This window comes from Meles meles, chromosome 13 (assembly GCF_922984935.1).
Source record: "Meles meles chromosome 13, mMelMel3.1 paternal haplotype, whole genome shotgun sequence".
NCBI lineage: Eukaryota > Metazoa > Chordata > Mammalia > Carnivora > Mustelidae > Meles > Meles meles.
Window position 1 is genome coordinate 3,857,193 of NC_060078.1, and position 19,139 is coordinate 3,876,331.

Below are 19,139 nucleotides of genomic sequence, written 5' to 3' on the forward strand. Positions count from 1 at the left end.
TGCTTTGTCGAGGATTAGTTGACCATAGAGTTGTGGGTCCATATCTGGGCCCTGTATTCTGTTCCACTGGTCTGTGTGTCTGTTTTTGTGCCAGTACCACGCTATCTTGGTGATCACAGCTTTGTAGTAAATCTTGAGATCAGGCAACGTGATGCCCCCAGTTTTGTTTTTCCTTTTCAACATTTCCTCAGCAATTCGGGATCTCTTCTGTTTCCGTACCAATTCTAGGATTGTTTGTTCCAGCTCTTTGAAAAATGCTGGTGGAATTTTGATGGGGATGGCATAGAAAGTATAGATTGTTTTAGGGAGTATGGACATTTTAACAATGTTTATTCTTCTGATCCATGAGCATGGAATGGTCTTCCACCTTTTTGTGTCTTCTTCCGTTACTTTCATGAGTGTTCTGTAGCTCCTCGAGTACAGGTCCTTTACCTCTTTGGTTAGGTTTATTCCCAGGTATCTTATAGTTCTTGGTGCTGTAGTAAGTGGAATCGATTCTCTAATTTCCTTTTCTGTATTTTCATTGTTAGTGTATAAGAAAGCAGCTGATTTCTGTCCATTGACTTCGTATCCTGCCACTTTACTGAATTGCTGTATGAGTTCTAGTAGTTTGGGGGTGGTCTTTTGGGTTTTCCCTATAAAGTATCATGTCATCTGGGAAGAGAGAGTGTTTGAGTTCTTCATTGCCAATTTGAATACCTTTTATTTCTCTGTTGTCTGATTGCTGTTGTTAGGACTTCTAACACTATGTTGAGCAAGAGTGGCAAGAGTGGGCATCCTTGTCTTGTTCCTGATCTCAAAGGGAAGACTGTGAGCTTTTCCCCTTGAGGATGATATTCGCTGTGGGTCTTTCATAGATAGACTTTATGAAGTTCAGGAATGTTCCCTCTATCCCTATACTTTGAAGAATTTTAATCAGGAACGGATGTTGTATCTTGTCAGATGCTTTTTCTGCATCAATTGAGAGGACCATGTGGTTCTTCTCTCTTACTGATTTGTTCTATCACACTGATTGATTTATGAATGTCGAACCACCCCTGCATCCAAGGATAAATCCTACCTGGTCTCGGTGGAGAATCTTGTTAATGTGCTGTTGGATCCTATTAGCTAGGATCTTGTTGAGAATCTTGGCATCCATATTCATCAGGGATATTGGTCTGAAATTCTCTTTTTTGGTGGGGTCTTTGCCTGGTGTGGGGATCAGGGTAATGCAGGCTTCATAGAAAGTGTCTGGAGTTTTCCTTCTGTTTCTATTTTTTGAAACAGCTTCAGGAGAATAGGTATTATTTCTTTGAATGTTTGGTAGAATTCCCCAGGGAATCCATCGGGTCCTGAACTCTTGTTTTTTGGGAGGTTTTTGATCACTGCTTCAATCTTGTTACCAGATATTGGTCTATTGAGGTTGTCAATTTCTTCCTGATTCAGTTTTGGAAGTTTATACGTTTCCAGGAATGCATCCATTTCGTCTAGGTTGCTTGACTTATTGGCATATAACTGTTGAGAATAATTTCTGATGATTGTTCCTATTTCCTTGGTGTTAGTCTTGATCTCTCCCTTTTCATTCATTATTTTATTAATTTGGGTCTTCTCTCTTTTCTTTTGGATTACTTTTGCCAGTGGTTTATCGATCTTATTGATTCTTCCCAACAACCAGCTTCTAGTTTCGTTGATGTGTTCTTCTGTATCTCTGGTTTCCATCTTATTGATCTCTGCTCTAATCTTGATTATTTCCCTTCTAGTGTGTGGGGTTAGCTCAATTTGTTGTTGATTTTCCAGTTCTTTAAGGTGTAAAGACAGCTGGTATATTCTGGATTTTTCAGTTTTTTTGAGTAAGGCTTGGATGGTGATGTATTTTGGTCCCTTTGGACTGCCTTTTCAGATCCCATAGGTTTTGGACCAATCACACATATTCTTCATATCGTTTCTCTTTGTCTGAATTGACTGCTTTCAAACTATCATTTTCATGTGCCAGATAGAGTCCTGTTTGGCTTCTGGATGGTGCCCTGTGGGAAAACGACATCCACCATTAGTCCCAGTTTCTGGAGGCAGCAGAATGCCCCAAATACTCCTCGGTCAGAGCTCACTGGAATGCCTTGCTCTTGTGGGATCATCTGTTTTTATGCTGATGAGCTGGTACCTGACCGTTTCTTAAATTTCTCCCGATTTTGGCATTCATTTTCGAAGAAAAAATTTGGAAATGACAGTGACTGGTTCCATAGGTGCTCACCTCCCCTCCATCATTCCATCAGTGGAGTGCATTAGCTGCCTCAGCTCAGCTTTGCATCACTCAGTTCCACGGGAAAGAAAAAGAGGAATATGACCTTGTCCTGCCCCTGTAGGGGAAACGGTGTATGTGTGTGTGCGCGTGTGTGCATGGGTGCATGTGTACCCCTCTCCGCACACACAGAAATACAATTGAAAGTTAAAAATGCAGTACATTAGAAACACGGAAGTTTAAGTAAGTGTACAGACCATCTCTTGGATGACTGCAGGGGACCCCTTCCTGGTCTTTCTGCTAGTGAAGTGAGTGGGAAAAGAGGTGTGTGATACTAAGTTGGCAGATGAGAAGAGTACCCCTTTCATAAAAGTTTGACAACCACTGCCCTAATGCTTCCCCCCAAGAACTGCCTTGGACTAGACCCCACAGTCTCACGTCGTCTGTTCCAAAAGATTCCCAGCTTGTCCCTGACGCCACACAGCTAGCAGCCTTTTGGGTAGAACCTGTGACCCTCTCTGGCTTACCATCCCTCGGCTGTTGGTTAGAACCCACAGCCCTCTGTGTACCTTACAGGCTTCAGGACCTGCCCCTCAGCCCTGTCCCTCACTGGCTGCCATGTGCACCCCGCCAGCCGCACCCCACTCTAGCTTCGGGATTCTCAGTTGGAGACAGATCTGGCTGAACTCAGCCATACATTCTGAGAATGAACTGACGTCATTATTTATGGAATCTAAGAACTGGAGTAAAAAGCACTTTGTAAATCAGTTTTAGAGTTTTCAGAGTCATCATTTATACAAAGATACATAAAATGTGTTTGTCACTCAGCATTCACCGAAGAATTACGTGTTCTTTTGTGTCCCCTCCACCGCAAGACTATTCAGAGTCCTGTCAGCTTTCTCTGGGAAGGCTTTCCAGGAAGGGCATGGATGCTAGTGGTCGGTGGCTGTGGAGCAAATGGCCCCAGAACTGAGGAGTTTAAGACCATGGGCTTTATCTTACACGATTTTCCTGGGTCAGGAGTCCAGGAAGGGCTTAGCTCCATGGTTCAGGCTCAGGCTCGGTTATGAGGTTACAGTTATCCCATGCTTGACTGAGACGATCCGCCTCCCAGCTCACTCTCACGGTTGTCAGGAGGCCTCGGTTCCCTACCACATGGACTTGGCCATCGGCTTCCTGAGTGTGCTTACACCATGGCACTCGCCTTCCCCAGAGGAAGCGATCTGAGAGAGATTGAGACCACACTGGACGCAGAGGTCTTTTCTACCTAATTTCAGAGGGGGACATGCCATCCCTTCACCATTCTGCTGATCACAGAGACCAGCCCTGGAACTGTGTAGGAGGAGTCAGAGCAAGGGTGGGAGCCAACGGAGCTGGGAGGCCCTGGGGCCTGTGGAGGCTGGCTGCCGCACCTGTTCTGAGAGGGGCTCGGAAGGAAGGAAAGGGATGAAGTGTTAGAAAGGGAATCTGCAGTTCGAAGGGCACAGCCCTGCTCACTTGTTTTTCTTCTAAACAGGACCCCTTTCCTTTTACCATTCAGTTCTCTCCACCAGCCCTTGCAGTGCAGATTATGAAACACACAGGCATTTGTCTGCAGCAGTTACCTCCTCCCAGACAGGGAAGCTCCTGCAACTCAGAACCACACACAAAAAGAGGCCAGTGTTACTAATAAGGGCTCCCAGGCTTGCTGTCTCATTGCTTTTAAACTGAGGCGTGCGGGTGCTGTTTATTTCCTGGGTGTATATAAATACAAAGCTTGGTTATTACTGGAACCGTTCTAGAAGAGTGAAAATTGCCAGGAACCTGGGTTGCTTGGGGAACTGAATTTTATGGTTGCTGCAGTTTCCGAGGGAGTTCCTCTAGATCTGTTTGCCAGCGAGTCCCCTGTAGACTGAGAGATAGTCTCCCGCCTTCCAAAGCTTAGTTGGTGAGTGACTGGGGAGTGGGACCCCGGGGCCCTTCGTTTATTAACATAACTTGGGTGTCTTCGTCATCTTCAGGCAGGTTCCAGCAGCGGCCCAGAGCACAGAGTGTGCGTCATCGACGAGATCGGGAAGATGGAGCTCTTCAGTCAGCCTTTCATCCAGGCTGTTCGTCAGACACTGGCCACCCCAGGGACTGTCGTCCTAGGCACGATCCCAATACCAAAGGGAAAACCACTGGCCCTCGTGGAAGAAATCAGAAACAGAAACGACATTCAGGTGTTCAGTGTGAGTACAGCTGGTCCCCTGTGCCTATAAAAACGGAGCGGGTGACCTCAGACATGGGTGTGGCTTTGAAATGTACCTTTGCTTAGAATTACCAATTTCCCCCTCGGAGGCTAGATCCAGGTGAGTCTGATTTTCTAGGAATTTATAGAACGTACATTTCGCCTGTCCTCAATGAAAAAACACATTTCCCCGTGGCCCCAGCATGAAACACAGCCTCCAGCTGCTGGAGAGTAGCACCGCGCAGTAGAATGGTCAGCAAGGGTGGAAATGCCCCGTCCTCACTGGGTGGTAGCCACCAGCCACCTGTGATTCCTTATGCTTAAATGAAAAACGCGTTTCTTCAGTCACTCTGCCTGCGTGGACAAGGCCAGTGCAGAGCGCGTCAGGCCAGGTGACAGAGGTAAAACAGCTGCCCGGGCCTCACCTGCAGGTCCGGAGGCGCACGGAGCTGCAGGCCTGCCCTGACCTCACGAGTGGGGCCCCGGGCCTGGGCCCAGTGGTGTGCTTTCACAAGCCCTCGTGCAGTTGTCGGGTGCCCATCCAGGGGTGGGGGTGTGCGGTGGAGCACGTGTGAGTGAGGGTGGGCTCCGTCAAGCCCGCTGGTGGCCATGTCCAAGCCAGCGCCTGGGCCTCCGATAGCACTGCTGGCACTTGGCCCACATAATGATGTTCTTTCCCCTTGTCTTTCTGGGTCCTTCTTAGCTCGTTGTCTTGTCCTGTGCCCCTTCATCTGTGTCAGGGAGGGAGCCACGTTCCTGGCTGAGCCCTGCCTGTCCCCGTGCCCCGCCGCCGCTGTAACGGCTCGCAGGCCCACAAGTGCCTTGTGAGCAGGTCGGGCTGGCCGGGCGCCTCCACCTGGGCGCAGAGAGTGAGCGCCAGCAGCCCCGTACCAGGAGCACCTTACGTCACTGGCTAAAATGCCACCACTGTGGCTCGCCCACCCTGTGGGACGTCCACATGTCATCACCAGCATATCCTGGGGTGCTCTCGCGGCAGTAAACCATGTTAGGGTTCGAGCAGCCAGACTTGGAAAACTTCGTGCCTGCCTGCCTTCGTTTACTCAGTAGGAAGTGAGCAGCACCGTGTGCTAAGTGGTCACGCTGCCAGGGAGTGACCAGGTCGGTGCCCTCGGGAGCGCGGTCTAGCAGGGGCTCGGCCCGCCCGTGTCAGCTCATCGGCCGCAGCACGTGTCAACAAGGGCAAAGAAAACAACTACTGGGGCAATGTGGTCCTTGGGCTGGAGGCCTTTGGGAAGGAAGGTGCTGACCCCGGAGGGAGCTGCCCAAGGTGCTGAGAACCCTGCAAGGCCATGTGCTCAGTGACGTCCCCAAAGTCTGGGGGGCCCTTGTCTTCAGAGTTTCATGTTGCTCTCGCCATCTCTTACTTTGCATGGCCTCCAGGCTAGAGGTTTTGATTGTGATTCTGGAGTTTCTATGGAAGTAGAGGCAGTGAATAGTGAGAGAGGAGGAAAGACCATTCATCTTGGGGCCAGCCGGCTTCCAGGCTGGAAGGTGGGGCGTTGCTGCCCTTCAACTCCAGAGACTGGCGGTCCCTGCAAACCGGTGTCATCTCCAAGTCCTAGAGGGGCTGAGGGGCCGCGACTGTTACGTCCAGAAAAAAAAAAAACCCGTGTATTTTAAGATAATAGCACATTTTCTCCTAACACTGGAAATTATTCTCCAGGCAAGGTAATCATTGCTCCTAATGATGTGTAAATAAAGTGATTAGCTTTGGGTTAATTATGTGAGAGATAGGGGCTCACACACCCCATTGTTCTTGTCTGTCTTGTGTTCCTTTGGGGCTGATGTGGACTTTCTCTTCCCCTTTTACAAAGGGGAAGATTCTTTTACAAAGAATCTCATTCTCCTTATCTGCAAGTCCCGGGGTGGGATTAGCTATTTCTTGATCCTGTGGCTTTCTTATATGCAGGGAAGTTCTCTGAACCCTGTCTGAGAGCAGCCCGTGCACCCAGCACTTGGTCCAAGGCGCCGCAGAAGCATGTTCCCTTCCCTTGAGAGACGTAGTGTTGTGACATCAACATCCGGCAGCAGAGAAGGAACAGAACTCTGTGGGGAGAGGTGGCCCAGTGGACATGGTTCCTGGGTGGGTTTTGAAGGAGGAAATGGAGAAAAGAAGGAAGAACATTGAGGGTGAGAAAGTAAGTTCTATAGCGTGGGGAGGGCCGCCTCCCCGTGCTGACAATCGAGCATGTTAGGACGTGGTCGTGGGACTGAACTCACCAGGGAAAGGATTCCACTGAGTTACTCCTGTTGCCTAGACTTACTGATAGCATCAGGTAAACAGCACTGCTTTTCAGAAAAACCCCTCTGAATGCTTCCTGTTCCAGATAAGGTGGAATAGATACATTTTCCCTATCCCTCATCTCAAGTGTAGCTGAAAACCTTGGACATTACGTATAAAGCAAACATCAGGAGACCCGGAGGGTGGAAAGAAGAAGGCACACTGGCTGGGAAGCACAGCCAGAGGACGGCACAGCAGACACAACTGAACATCGCCTGTCCTGGGAGCCAGGACAAGCAACTGGAACGCAGCAAACATCAGCACGTGCGGACAGCAAGATGACGGAGATGTTGGAATTACAGGGCGGAGACCCTGAAACAGCTGCAGTGAAAGTGCTTCAGTGATCAGTTCTGAACCTGCTGGAAACAAATGGAAATAGAAAGTCTCAGTTTTAGCAAAGCCATAGAAGATGTAAGAATCAAAGAAAAACTAGAACTATAACATACGGTGACTGAATGAGGAAGTCTCTGGAAGGACTCAGGAGAATGGAAGCGGACAAACGGAAGATTCGGTGAAGTTGAAGGTAGAACAATAGAAATTGCCTGACAAAGAGCAGACTTTGGGGAAACACACACACACACACAAAAAGGGCCCCCAGGGACTTGTGGTACTATAATAAAAGGTCTGACATTCGTGGCATTGGAGGATGCTCTTAGTAATTTAGGAACTTCTGCTATCATGGTGTGGGTATGGATATTGACAGTCGCATTCCTGAAAACGTTTCTCTTTTGGAAGTTTGGCGAATTTTGTTTCTCATGTCTTGTAGAGTTTACCGGTCTGTAAGTGGGGCCACTGAAAAATGCTTTCAATTTATTTCACATTTGCTTGTCTGAGCATAATTACGTGAATGCTATAGAGACAAGAGAGAAAGCCCTTCATGGATCAAGATGACTAGAAAGAGCCGTGTGCACTGTTTCCCTGCTTCTGTAGCAACATGAAGAAAATACCCCTGCTGACCCCTTCCTACCACGAGCACACACACACGTGTGAAAACGTGCACGCACATATACACACACGAGTTATGTTGTCGTAGTGGCATTTAGAAAGCTTATCTCCTTGGATTTCCTTTGAAAGATCTGCTTGCTGGAAATGCTGGCGAACGTTATCTGCTGCGGGCCCAGAAGGGACAGCAGGAGCCTGGAGCCTTGACTTAGACACCACTGTGGGCAGCAGGCACTGAGCACCTGGACTGAGGTGCTGTGCTTGGTCCGGTAGATCACGGGGGCACATAGACCTCCCAGTACCTGCTGAGGTAGATCTGTAGTCTGCGTTTTATCAGTGAGAGGCTGCACCGCGTGTCCAGGGTCGTCGGCTAGGAGCCGGCACAGCTGGGGCTCAGACTCCGACTGTCCGTCTGCAAGGCCTGCGTGTGCTGGCACGCCCTTCGGGGATGGGGATGATGCAGATGATTTTGCTGAAAATATCTCAGGTTGCTAGAAATTATTTGGATTTTCTACTTTATAAAATTTTACTACGACTAAAATCTCTTCCACTGTGAATTCAGAGCCATTTATACTTTTTTTTTCCCCATAAAGCAGTTTTTATACTTTTAATTTTTACTTGTGGATTGCAAGATCACAGAAGTAGCAGGAACTAGGTCCTGATTTCCTTCCAGTTTGGGCATTCGTAGACCTGTGCTTGCTCATTCCTACCATGGGTAATTTTCATCAAGCCGGGCATAAAGCATTTTTATCTCACCAGGATTTCAATACTGTCCTCAGGGTATGTGGACTTCTGTAGATAATAGGAGTGAGAGAGAGTCTGTTAAGCTCTGCTTTGAAAGCCAGCAGGGTATTTGTGGACACTGACAAGCAAGTGAATCCTAAAATGCGTGTGGACATGCAAAAGACCCAACTGAAACAATCTTGGAAAAGAACACTGTTGGGAGACTCGTGCTTCTAACTTCAGAACTTCCCACAGAGCTACAGTGATCATGATAGTATAGGAGTGGCTGAAGGCTAGACACACAGAGGCGTGAAAGTCCGGAAATAAATCCTTACATCTAAGATCAGTTCATTTTCGACAAGTGGGCCAGGACAACTTAATGAGGAAAGAATTGCTTTTTAATAAATGGTGCTGAGAGACTGGATATCCACATGCAAAGGAGGGAAGTTGGTTCCTAACATCGTACACCAGAATTAACTCAAAGTAGATCCTAGGCCTAAAATTAAGAGCTAAACTCTACAGCACCTTTTTTTTTTTTTTTTTTTAATTTATTTATTTATCTGAGAGAGCGTGCGTGCAGGGAGGGGCAGAGGGAGACAAGCAGACTCTGCTAAACTCTGTGGCTCATAGAAGAAAATACAGGAGTAAATCTTTGCAAACTTGGGTCAGGCAAAGTCTTACTTGACACAACACAAAAGTAATTCTTGGTTTAGAAACTAACCTTTGTGGAAAAAACAGAGCTAGAGGGACTGGATTCAGGAATCTGCTTATTTTTAGGTTCAATAAAATAAAGACAGTATGAAACAGGCTAATAATAACTTTTGATACGTGTTAACTTAAAACGAGCGTTGTCAAATTTCTTTCCGTAGTCCCGTGCTTATTAGGAATTTGTCAAGGTCCTTCCCACAGTTTCAAGGAAAATAGGTGGTTTTGTCTTGCTTTCTTGCATGTCATGTATAGGCACTTAAGGGCATTTTTTTCCTGTGTGTTCCTGTGTCCAGAGAGTCACAGCTTCTCTGATGTCCTGGTGCCTAGGTTATTGACTGGGAACTCTCGGGCCTTCCTGTGGTCCCTGCAGGCAGCACAGAGCAACTTGGATGCTTGAGATGGTCAGGGTCTTCATAATCTGTTTTTTCCCACTCAGCTGTATTTCAGAGATGTATTCAGATATTTTCAGAGATTGGTTCAGCTTACATTTTAATAAACACTTACTGAGCTACCGCCCCCTCTGCCCCCATGTGCCAGACACAGGATGAATGAGATGCCCCGGTCCCCATGGAAGTCGGGGTCTGTGTGTCACCAAGTCACCGAGGGCCACCGCACTGGGCAGGGGCTCAGCTTTCCCTAGGCTTCCCGTCTTTCTCTGGAGGCCACAGTGCGGAGGGGAGGGCAGACCACCTTCCTTCCTTGTTCTCTTCTGCGCCCAGTGCCCTCTCCTGGCCAGCCTCTCTGGAAGGACTTTCTTCAGAACCAGATCCTGTTGGTTGACTACAAGATGGGGGTTGTGCATGCGGAGAAGGGCCCCAGCCGGCCAGGTGGTGCTCTACTCGCTCTCACATTCGAGAGCTTGGCTGCGGAGTACAAGGCGTGTCCTAACCGAACCGTCCACAGTTTCATATACACCGCTAACTGCGTGATTCTCAGAAATCATCTTAGGGAAATGAAGGGCGGTGGGGGTAGTTACCTAAATATTAATATAGTTTTGCATTCATTAATTTTTAACATGAAAACATTCCCAAAATGTATCTTTCTCGGTTATTTTTTTCTGTGGAACCAAGGCTTGGAGAGCATCTCTGCATGTGGGACGCCCCACCGCTACCCGGCGCCCTCAGCTCCCAGCGGCGGGGCAGGGGCTCACTCCGGCCTGGTGAGAGGGAGGGGGTGTGTCTCGCCCGCAGGCTGGGTCCTGAGACCAGTTGCCCCCTGATGGTGGTGGTGCCGACGGAGAGAACGGGGCATTTCCCAGGAGCAGGGCATGGTGCCTGCTTGGCACATGAGTGGTCTTTGGTTCCTTTTGATGACCTCTGCAGCCCCACGCCTGTGAAATCGCACCCTTCTGCCGGCTCCACGTCTCCTTCGTAAATGTTGTGTTTCTGGAGGCAGTGAGGAGCTGCTGGGAAGGGAAGTAACCTCAGATGCCCCTCACCTGGGAGGCCGCCCTCCGAGGCACACAGTAAACTCCCAGACCCTGCGGGCCGACCCTGGTGTCATGTTGAGAACCAGGTGCAGGAAAGGGAATGTGGCCCGTCTGCTCTCTGCTGCTGAAGCCGCGAACCCCGCCACAACCCCGCTGAGCTCCCACCGCCGAGGCTCACCTGCCTCCCGCTTTCCTCCCTTCACATCTGCGCACTTCCTTGAAGGCAAACAGCAGAAACGGACTTTGGCTCATTTGAGCAAACACAGCAACAAAGAGCCTTGCCGGGCCACGCAGTGCTTTCTCGTCAAGCTGGAGGCAAAGCTGATGGTCCTCATTTCAGTGGGACCCGAGCTGCCAGGGAGCGGCAGGGTGAGGACAGGTGCACCCCGTCCTTGGACAGACGGCTGGGGGGCGGCCCCAGCTGTTGGCTGCTGAGCTCGCTCCTTTCAGGAGTCGGGTGCTTCGCATCTCCAGGGCCCAGCCCGCACTTGGGGACCGCGAGCTAGTTTCCTAGACTATGTGGTCTCCCTGGGAGAAGTCCCAGCGCTCTTAGTGGAGGGCGAGTGGATGTCGCGGAGCCATGGGGATAAAGCCCCTGTGCCTGTCCCCATCGGACGGTCATCCAGCACCTGCCCTGTGCTGGGCGGGCGGGCACTCAGCAGTGGCTGTGCAGTCTGCAGCGGGCAGGCCCATCTCCCCTCTCAGGGTCCGCCAGCACTGAGCCCTGGCTTCGCAGATGCGCTCACTCATCTTCGCATGGTTCTTTCCTTGGGTCCTTCTCTGTCTGGGTGACCTTCGGGCATAGCTGGCATGGAAGCCTTTCGTCACCCCGCCCGCCCCGGCTCCCAGGCGCCTCTCCAGACCTTCTGTCCTGGACCGTTGACTGTCGGTGTTCTCACTGGCCTTGTCTGCCCCGCTCTTCTCTTCAGGCTCCTTATGGAGTCCTCCCTCGGACTCTGGCACCTTGCTCAGTTACTGGTTGACGCCCCATCAGTGTTAAGTGGGTGAATGTTGGGGGGTGCCCATCAGGAAGGCCATGGTGGTAGCAGGAGTGATGACCCTGCCCTTACTTGGGGAGCCGCCCCCCATCCAAAGCTCCAGGAGGTGTCTGAGAACTTTCCTTGTACTCGTTGGGACTGCACTAGTAAAGAAAAGTAAAAACAGATCACAGGGTAGAGCTCGAATAGGCCCTTGGTTACTTTGCGTAAGGGCGGGAACTACAGAGAGTGCTCCCGGAGTCCAGAGACCGGGTTCAAGTGTGTACTGCGTCCCCAGCTGCCTCTGAGATCTCGGGATGTCCCCGCGCTTCCCGGGCCTAGCTTCCCCTTCCTTCAGATGTGGAGTTGACCCGTGCCAGAGGCGCCTCACCACACTCGGTTTTTCTAAGTTGGTGGAGATGAGATCACTGGCCTTTGGGCTTCCGTGAATCTGGGGTGTGACTCATGGCCGCGGTGCAGTCGCTCTCGGGGGGCCCCTCATAGGCTGCTCTCCTGGCTTCGCTCAGGCACTTCCTTCTGTTCCAGTCACACAGGGGCTGCGTCCCTCTGCATTTCCATCGTCCTTCCCAGAGCCCCAGCAGAGACTTGTGGTGAAAAGCACCCAACCTGCTTCCATGGTCCGAGCTGTCCCTTTGCAGAAGCTGGGGCTGGGGTTCCAGCAGACCTGTCATGTCCGCAGAGCGCCCTCGAGCTGGGCTGCCTCCCTCAGTCCCGAAACGTGCCGTACCCTCTCTGGGCTCTTTGGGCTCTTCCTGGAGAACCTGGTCTAGCAGAGGACTGAGGAAGAGAAAGGACTCTGAAGCCCTGCTCTCTTGCTTCTTTCCACAGGTCACCAAGGAAAACAGAAACCATCTTTTGCCGGAAATTGTGACTTGTGTGCAGAGCGGCAGGAAGTGAAGACGGTTTGCGTCCCTGCACTGTGCGCTAGAAGGAATGTGCTGGTTCACATGGAGCACTTGGGCTCCGCCTGTCAGAGATTTATGCCTTCAGGCTTACCAAATGTTATGGGCTTTTCCAGAGAAAGCCCGACAGCTGTTTTCCATAAAATGTTTAAAAGCTCACATTAGCCTGAGTGCTGGATTGGCGACAAGGTGAGCCATCCGCTGTGGCTTGTTTTTGCTGAGAGGTTCCTGTTTATTTCCTCTTGCAGTTGTGCATACGATTTTGGTAAATTATGAAATGAGGAATGGTTTTCAGAGTATGAGAAGGAACTTGCCGCCATTGAAGTTTGTAAGTGTTCCGGGGAAGGGGGAGAAGGGCGAACGCACTATCTAATCAGTTTTGCATGTTGTGAAAATTAATCCCCTCTCCAGGGGCAGCTTGGGCTTCCAGGCCGAGTTAGTTGGTTTTTTAAAAATGGTTACTTCAAAGAAAAGCCATTTGGGGTCCTCCCCACGCATCTCATTGTTCATGTGATTGCTTATTGCTTAATAAAAAGAAACGAAGTGCGTGGTTGCAAACACGGGAGTCCGGTGCGGGAGGGGCACAGCATCCTCCGAGATGCTGAGAGCTGCAGTGCCCTGTGGGCTCGGGCTTGTGGGTTCCGGTCAGAGCCCCCACTCCGGACACATCAACTTAGACGTGGCTTTAAACTCTTCTGTGCCCCGTTTCCCTTCAGAAAAGGGGGGGAGATGAGTGTCGTCGAAGGAGGGCAGTGCCACTGCATGGGAGGACCCCGTCATCAGCCGTCTGTGGGATGCCCTGGAGAGGGCCCGTGCACCAAGAGTCATGGTGGGGAAAGCTCCAGCTGAGCCCACAGCAGGGCAGCTGCAGGAACGCCAGAGTCCCCCGAGGGGTAAGACTTGCCTTCTTGGTGGCTGGTGGTCACTGCAGCTAAACTGCACATTGCTTTTAGGTCATTTTGGGTGAAGATCTATGAATTTCCAGGATATTTTAGCAACTAGCCTTAACTCCAGATCCAGCTGGCATTCGTGCCAGGTGTCTCCGTCTGTCACCGAGGCCCCATCTGGCCATGGGGAGCCTAGACTCGGGTGTCCTGTGAGCCGCGGGCCGGGCGCACAGTGCCGAGAGCACTTGCGTCTCTGACCCAAGATGGCGGTCGGGAGCTGGTGACAGGCTCTTTGGTCAGGATTCCTTCCTCAGCGCTTTCCCCTAAGGGAGCCTCCTGAAGCTTGGTGTGGATTTGCTAAGCGTTTGAGGGCTCACATGTGAAGGGCCTCCCAGACAGAACTAATCTCATATGAAGGGTGCCTTGTCCAGTGTGGTGTAGAGGACACCCCGTCCCACTGTCCACGCCCGGTTGGGCTGTTTAGGGAGTCCGAGCTCGTGCTCACAGGCTGATGTGACTTCTGCCAGGCCCTCGGGGACCGAAGGAGCACCGCACGCACGGGTGGTCTGGCAGCCCGGCCTCTGGGTCAGACCTACTCTCATCCAGCCCAGATGGTGCCAAGGAGCCCTCCATGGCCTCAGGTGACCTGAGAAAGGGGACAGGCTGGGGAAGCGTCATCTGTGTGCCCCTGAAGGCAGAGCCAGTGGGGAGCCCATCAGATGGAGGCTTTCTTGCCCTCCAGGGGTGCGGGCTCGTCAGAGCTGTCCGCCATGCAAAACAGACTCGGGGTGGCCCCCAGCATGCGTGTGGGACAGGGAGCTTCTGCATCCTCTCTTTAATGGTAAAGAAACATGCTTTTCGTGACAGATGGAGAGTTTGAACCAAGTCCCTGTGGCTCCAAAGCCCATGCTCTTTTTTTTTTAAGATTTTATCTATTTATTTGATGGAGAGAGATCACAAGCAGGCAGAGAGGCAGGCAGAGAGAGAGAGAGAGAAGGAAGCAGGATCCCTGCCAAGCAGAGAGCCCGACGCAGGACTCGATCCCAGGACCCTGAGATCATGACCTGAGCGGAAGGCAGAGGCTCCACCCACTGAGCCACCCAGGCGCCTGCCCATATTCTTTTTGTTCCTCCCACTGTGTTGGTGCTTTCTGTCCTTTTCCGTGCATCCCGTGCCCCCATCTCAGTGTTGAAGTGTAGCTGCGATCAACCGGAGCGGCCGTCAGCGGGAAGATCTCAGGGTGCTTGCTGTGGCAGAGTCCTTGAATGGCCACTGTACGCCTCTGGCAGATGGAATGCTCAGGGGCGTGTGTGAAAGTACCCAATGCTGTCCCTGTCTTCTAAGAAATGAAGCCTAAGAGAGCGTACTGTTAGGGTCTGAGTATTTGTGTCCCCCACAAATTCACGTTGAGCTCTGACGCCGGGTGTGATGTGGTGGGTGGGGCTTTGGGAGGGGCTGCGGTCATGAGGGAGCCCTCAGGAAGGGAATTAATGCCCTTATGAAAGACCGCAGACGACTCTCTCCCTTCAGCCCCTGGAGGTCATGGCAGGAAGTGGCCGTCTGTGAACCTGAAAGCACGCCCTCACCAGACGACTCTGCTGGCGCGTTGACCTTGGACTTGCCGGCCTCCAGCACCGTGAGCAGTAAGTGCTGTTGAAGCCCCCATCTGTGGGACGGAAGAGGATGGAGTCACAGATGTGTCCGACTCGGCTGCACACGCACAGCCGGTGGGGGAAGAGGCACCCAGGCGGGCACCACCCGAGGCTGCTTCCCCGGCCGGCTTGGGCCCAGTGGCTGACGCACACCCAGCCCTGTGGGTGCCGCTCCCCGAGAGCACGTGCACTCAGTCAGAGAGGGGTGCGGGGCTGGGACAGGCCGACATCAGGAATTCGTGTGTATTCCCGAGCTTGAGATGCCTGCCCTCCCGCCAGGCCCAGACTCCTAACAGACTCTTGGTCTGGGGCAGGATGCGAAGGAAGGATTCGCTCTGGAGCGCACGAGATGGACACGTGGCTGCAGTGTGACGGACTGACGCTGCAGCAACATGGCTGGATGGGCCAGAGCAGAACCGACCTGGGGACGGGTTTATGAAATCCTCTCTTCCCCCGGAGCACACTGTTGCCCCGGCTACTCACCACGTACATTTAAAAAATGATTGCTTTTTACGTCTGAATAAGCACGCGGGCGGGGATGGACAAGTTCTCAAGGGCACAGACTGTCCCCTGACGGTCAGGCCTGATGCATCTGGCTCACTCCACTCCCAGCCTTCCCGTCAAGCGCAGGGCGGGAGGGCGATGGCGGCCAGGAAACGTAGAACAGGCCAGGCTCCTGCCTGTCTCAGAGTTCATGATGGGGGTGTCTGGGAAGATCGCCCGTGCGCGCACACGTGCGTATGCAGAGGTGTGCTGGTGGCAGGTGCCACGTCCCTGGAGCATGATGATTTGGACAAAACCCCGAGGCCGTGGAGCGGGCTGAAGGGGCTCTGTAGACAGGGGTCTGTGCATTGCCCACTTGACGGCCAAGGAGAAGCCGGAACATCATGTGATTTTAGAACAGTACTTGCCAGACAGATGGTCTCAAAGCACAGTGCAAATTTAGAATCAATAATGCCAGATTAGCCCCATGATTTATATAAAACCAAGCACTACAGTTTTTAGATCATTTTTTAGAGGAGAAAGAATTTCGTTCAGTGTCCAAATGCAAAAAATAACCCTGTGGTTGTATGCTGACTGCACATTGCAGGAGCCCCAGCCGGAGATGCCACCTTAGCATTTCCTTTAAGTGCGGGCGAGTCCAGTCTTTTGCAAGGAATACCCTGGATAAACACCCGACTGGCTGAAGATCAGGTTAACGAGTGCGTGCGTGCGAGAGTGTGTATGTGCGCGTGCACGCGCGTTGGCGCCTGCGTGGCTCAGTAGGTTAAATGTCCGACTCCTGGCTTCAAATGAGGTCATGATCTTGTGGTCATGGGATGGAGCCCCGAGTTGGACTCTGCGCTCAGCGTGAGTCTGCTTCCCCACCACGTGCACACGCACCCCCTCATACCAGTTTTCTAGCTGTCAGGAGATCCATATTCTGCGGCACAGAGTGGCTTTCTGGGGTTCTTACTTTCAGATGCCCACGGGGGTGGTTGGACCACAAGAGGCTGACTTAATTCAAGGAGATGCCCTTTGTGGGGAGGCCATGACCACAGCTCGGGCCCAGCCATTTAGTCCTTAGGGCTTGGCTGTAAGGTTGCCCAAGAGGACTTCAGGACTGCCTGCCAGGTTTGGTCTGGCTGATTTCAAGAACTGTAGTGAGGTGCCCGCAGCCTCTCACTGGAGACACCCGCATTTCAGTCAGTAACCAACTGCATCTCTGGGGCTGGCTAGTTTGAGAATAATGCAGTGTCTCTGATTACACAGACACCTGTTATTATTAATTGGCAGTTCTTTTTTTTTTTTTTTTTAAGATTTTATTTATTTGACAGAGATCACAAGCAGGCAGAGAGGCAGACAGAGAGGAGGAAGCAGGCTCCCTGCCAAGCAGAGAGCCCGATGCGGGGCTCGATCCCAGGATTCTGGGATCATGACCTAAGCTGAAGGCAGAGGCTTTAACCCACTGAGCCACCTAGGTGCCCCTAATTGGCAATTCTTATTTTGGGGGAAAAGAATTACCATCTGCTTCCCGGAGGAAAGAAATTCTCTGCCATGTCCTCCTCTAGTCCCCACACTTCAAATCATAGATACCTTGAAGAAATATCTCCAAAATGACTATTTCTGTGAGCCTCTTTCTGTGATTTCTATGAACCATCCCCAGAAGGGATGGTTCACCAGGTCAGTGATGCTATTCTTCACAGATTGTGTTTCAGGATCCCTTCACCCTCCCGTACATCCACAAGGAGTCGGGTTTCTGCTTTCCCCAGGTTTCACTCGGGGAAGGTCCCAGAATTTGCCGGAACACCGTTCTCCCAGTAAGGATGCAGCAGAGCGCACACAACTGGACACAGCAGTAACTGTAAACATTTTAATTCCAAAAACACAGGTGTGTGTGTTTTGTGACATGGGAAGGATGGCTTGGCTTAGAAAACAAGCGAACATTCCTGCGAGTGGACAGGTGCACCGGGCAGCACGGGCCCGGCTCATGGGAAACCGCGTGAGTGCGGTCGAGCGTCCTGTGAGTCCGAACGGCTTCCCGTGCTCCCGCAGGCCTCGATGTCTGCACTCGGGGCACTAGTATCGCTGGGTCTTGCGCGGGATACTGTAGACAGGACTGCATGCACTACCACGCTTCAGTAAAGCTGGTTTGTACTTAACATCTGCGTAAACGTGGTGGAAAAGGTGAGGTTTTCTCTATGCAGAGATGGAGCCCTACCGCGTCTGACCAGCACCTGGCAGGACGCGTGCCGCTGTCCGTTTCTCGAACGTGGTTAATGGGAATGTATGAAATGGCCCGTCGGTTAACATGCAGCTGTCGTATGTTCTGCAGGGCAGGAAGGGACAGGCGCTCTACTTAGCCGAGCTGTTTTCGGAGATCACATGGCTGTCGTTAGAATGTTAGAATGTTCAAAGTCTGGGAGTTGTGCGTGCCCCGCCGGAGAGCTCCGGGGCAGCTTGGAGCAGCGTCAGGGTGGGGGGAGGGAGGTGTGAGTCAAGTGTTTGATCGTCGTGGGAGATTGCCTGTGCGAACCTGAGGTACAGCCGCTCTGCTTTCTAGAGCGGCGCTCGTGGCTGCAGAGCCGGGGCCCCTGGCCAGCCCCGTCCCTACTGCTCATCGGAAGCGCTCTGCTGGGAGGCCGTGTCGTCCAGGCCCATGTCCTCCTGGCTGGCTCTCCTGCACAGCAGCTCCCCGTTCTCTGCCATGGCCCCAGCTGGATGGCAGTCGTGACGCTGCCCCTGCTCAGAGGCCTCAGTGGACTCACACGGCTCGGAGAAGTGCTGGAGAGAAAGGAGAGGCAGCAAACGTGTAAGGGCGCTTCTGACCACCACCCGCGGGGCAGGGGACTGAGGGCAGGGGTCAGGGCCCGAAGGGCTGGCCTCCACCGAAAGGAAGGAAGCCATGGGCCTGCCATGCCGGGGTGGGTTGGGGGCTCTGAACATGGGGACTTTCCCCCTGGTGATGTGAATGTGCTGGGCCCACGGGCCCACGGGTAAGAGATCACTGTGTGTCTAGGCATCCTGGGTTCCGGCAGCTTGATGCCCGAACAGTAATGCCGGTGCCCAGGGTGCCAGGAACCCTATTGTCCCGCAGGAAGGAGGGAGTGAGAATGTGCCAGAATCCCAGAAGCACACCCACAGACAGTATCTTAAATGGACTGGGCAGGTAGCAGAGAAGTGTGATTTTACAGGTTTTTTCTGGGGAAACGGAATCACAGAGGGAAGTTTGTTTAGATGTGTCGTTACCTAACGTTACCTAGTTAAAGCTCCAGAAGTCAGCAGCCTGCTTGCCCTTGGCCCCTGCCTGTGAGCCTCCCCCGTGGGTGTGGCCCCATCATCCACGTCCACGTAACCAATCGCAAACCGAAGCTGGGCACACGGTGACCCTCGTGCTCTGCAAAGAGCACGAGTCTGTGGCCGGAGAACGTGTGAGCACGCAGAAGGGGCACACGAGACCTCCAGTGTGACACCTGCGTCTGCCCGAGGCCTCCCATTCTCCCTCCTGACTGCAGAATGGAAGGGAAGTGCTGGGGGTCGATTTCCTTCCTCCCCGCTCCCCGCCGATAAAGCTCCAGTGTGAGCTGACCTCAGCTGGCGTGGACTCTGCACAAGTGCCCGTGTAGTTAGGGGAGTCCCTCAACCTCTCTTTTTTTGATGTTTGCATGCGTGTAAGTGGAAGCCCCTGGGCA

At 52.2% G+C, this 19,139-nt stretch overlaps 2 protein-coding genes across 4 annotated transcripts in view; one reads left to right on the forward strand and one right to left on the reverse strand.

The window, feature by feature from the left end:
- Window positions 1–12,982, forward strand: part of NTPCR (nucleoside-triphosphatase, cancer-related) — a 32,292-nt gene extending 19,310 nt beyond the window's left edge. The window contains exons 4-5 of one of the 2 annotated variants that reach the window (XM_046026805.1): window positions 12,355–12,445; window positions 12,480–12,982. In XM_046026805.1, coding sequence (XP_045882761.1) covers window positions 12,355–12,445; window positions 12,480–12,621 — 233 coding nt within the window. In that variant the 3' untranslated portion in view covers window positions 12,622–12,982. Of the gene's footprint in view, window positions 1–4,215; window positions 4,426–12,354 lie in introns of both variants that reach the window. The other variant, XM_046026804.1, reaches the window with a different exon arrangement.
- A 4,324-nt stretch (window positions 12,983–17,306) lies between these two features.
- PCNX2 (pecanex 2) overlaps window positions 17,307–19,139 on the reverse strand; it is a 296,195-nt gene continuing 294,362 nt past the window's right edge. For both annotated transcript variants that reach the window (XM_046026803.1, XM_046026802.1), the window contains exon 34: window positions 17,307–18,231. In XM_046026803.1, the coding sequence (XP_045882759.1) occupies window positions 18,058–18,231 (174 nt within the window). In that variant the 3' untranslated portion in view covers window positions 17,307–18,057. The remainder of the gene's footprint in view (window positions 18,232–19,139) is intronic.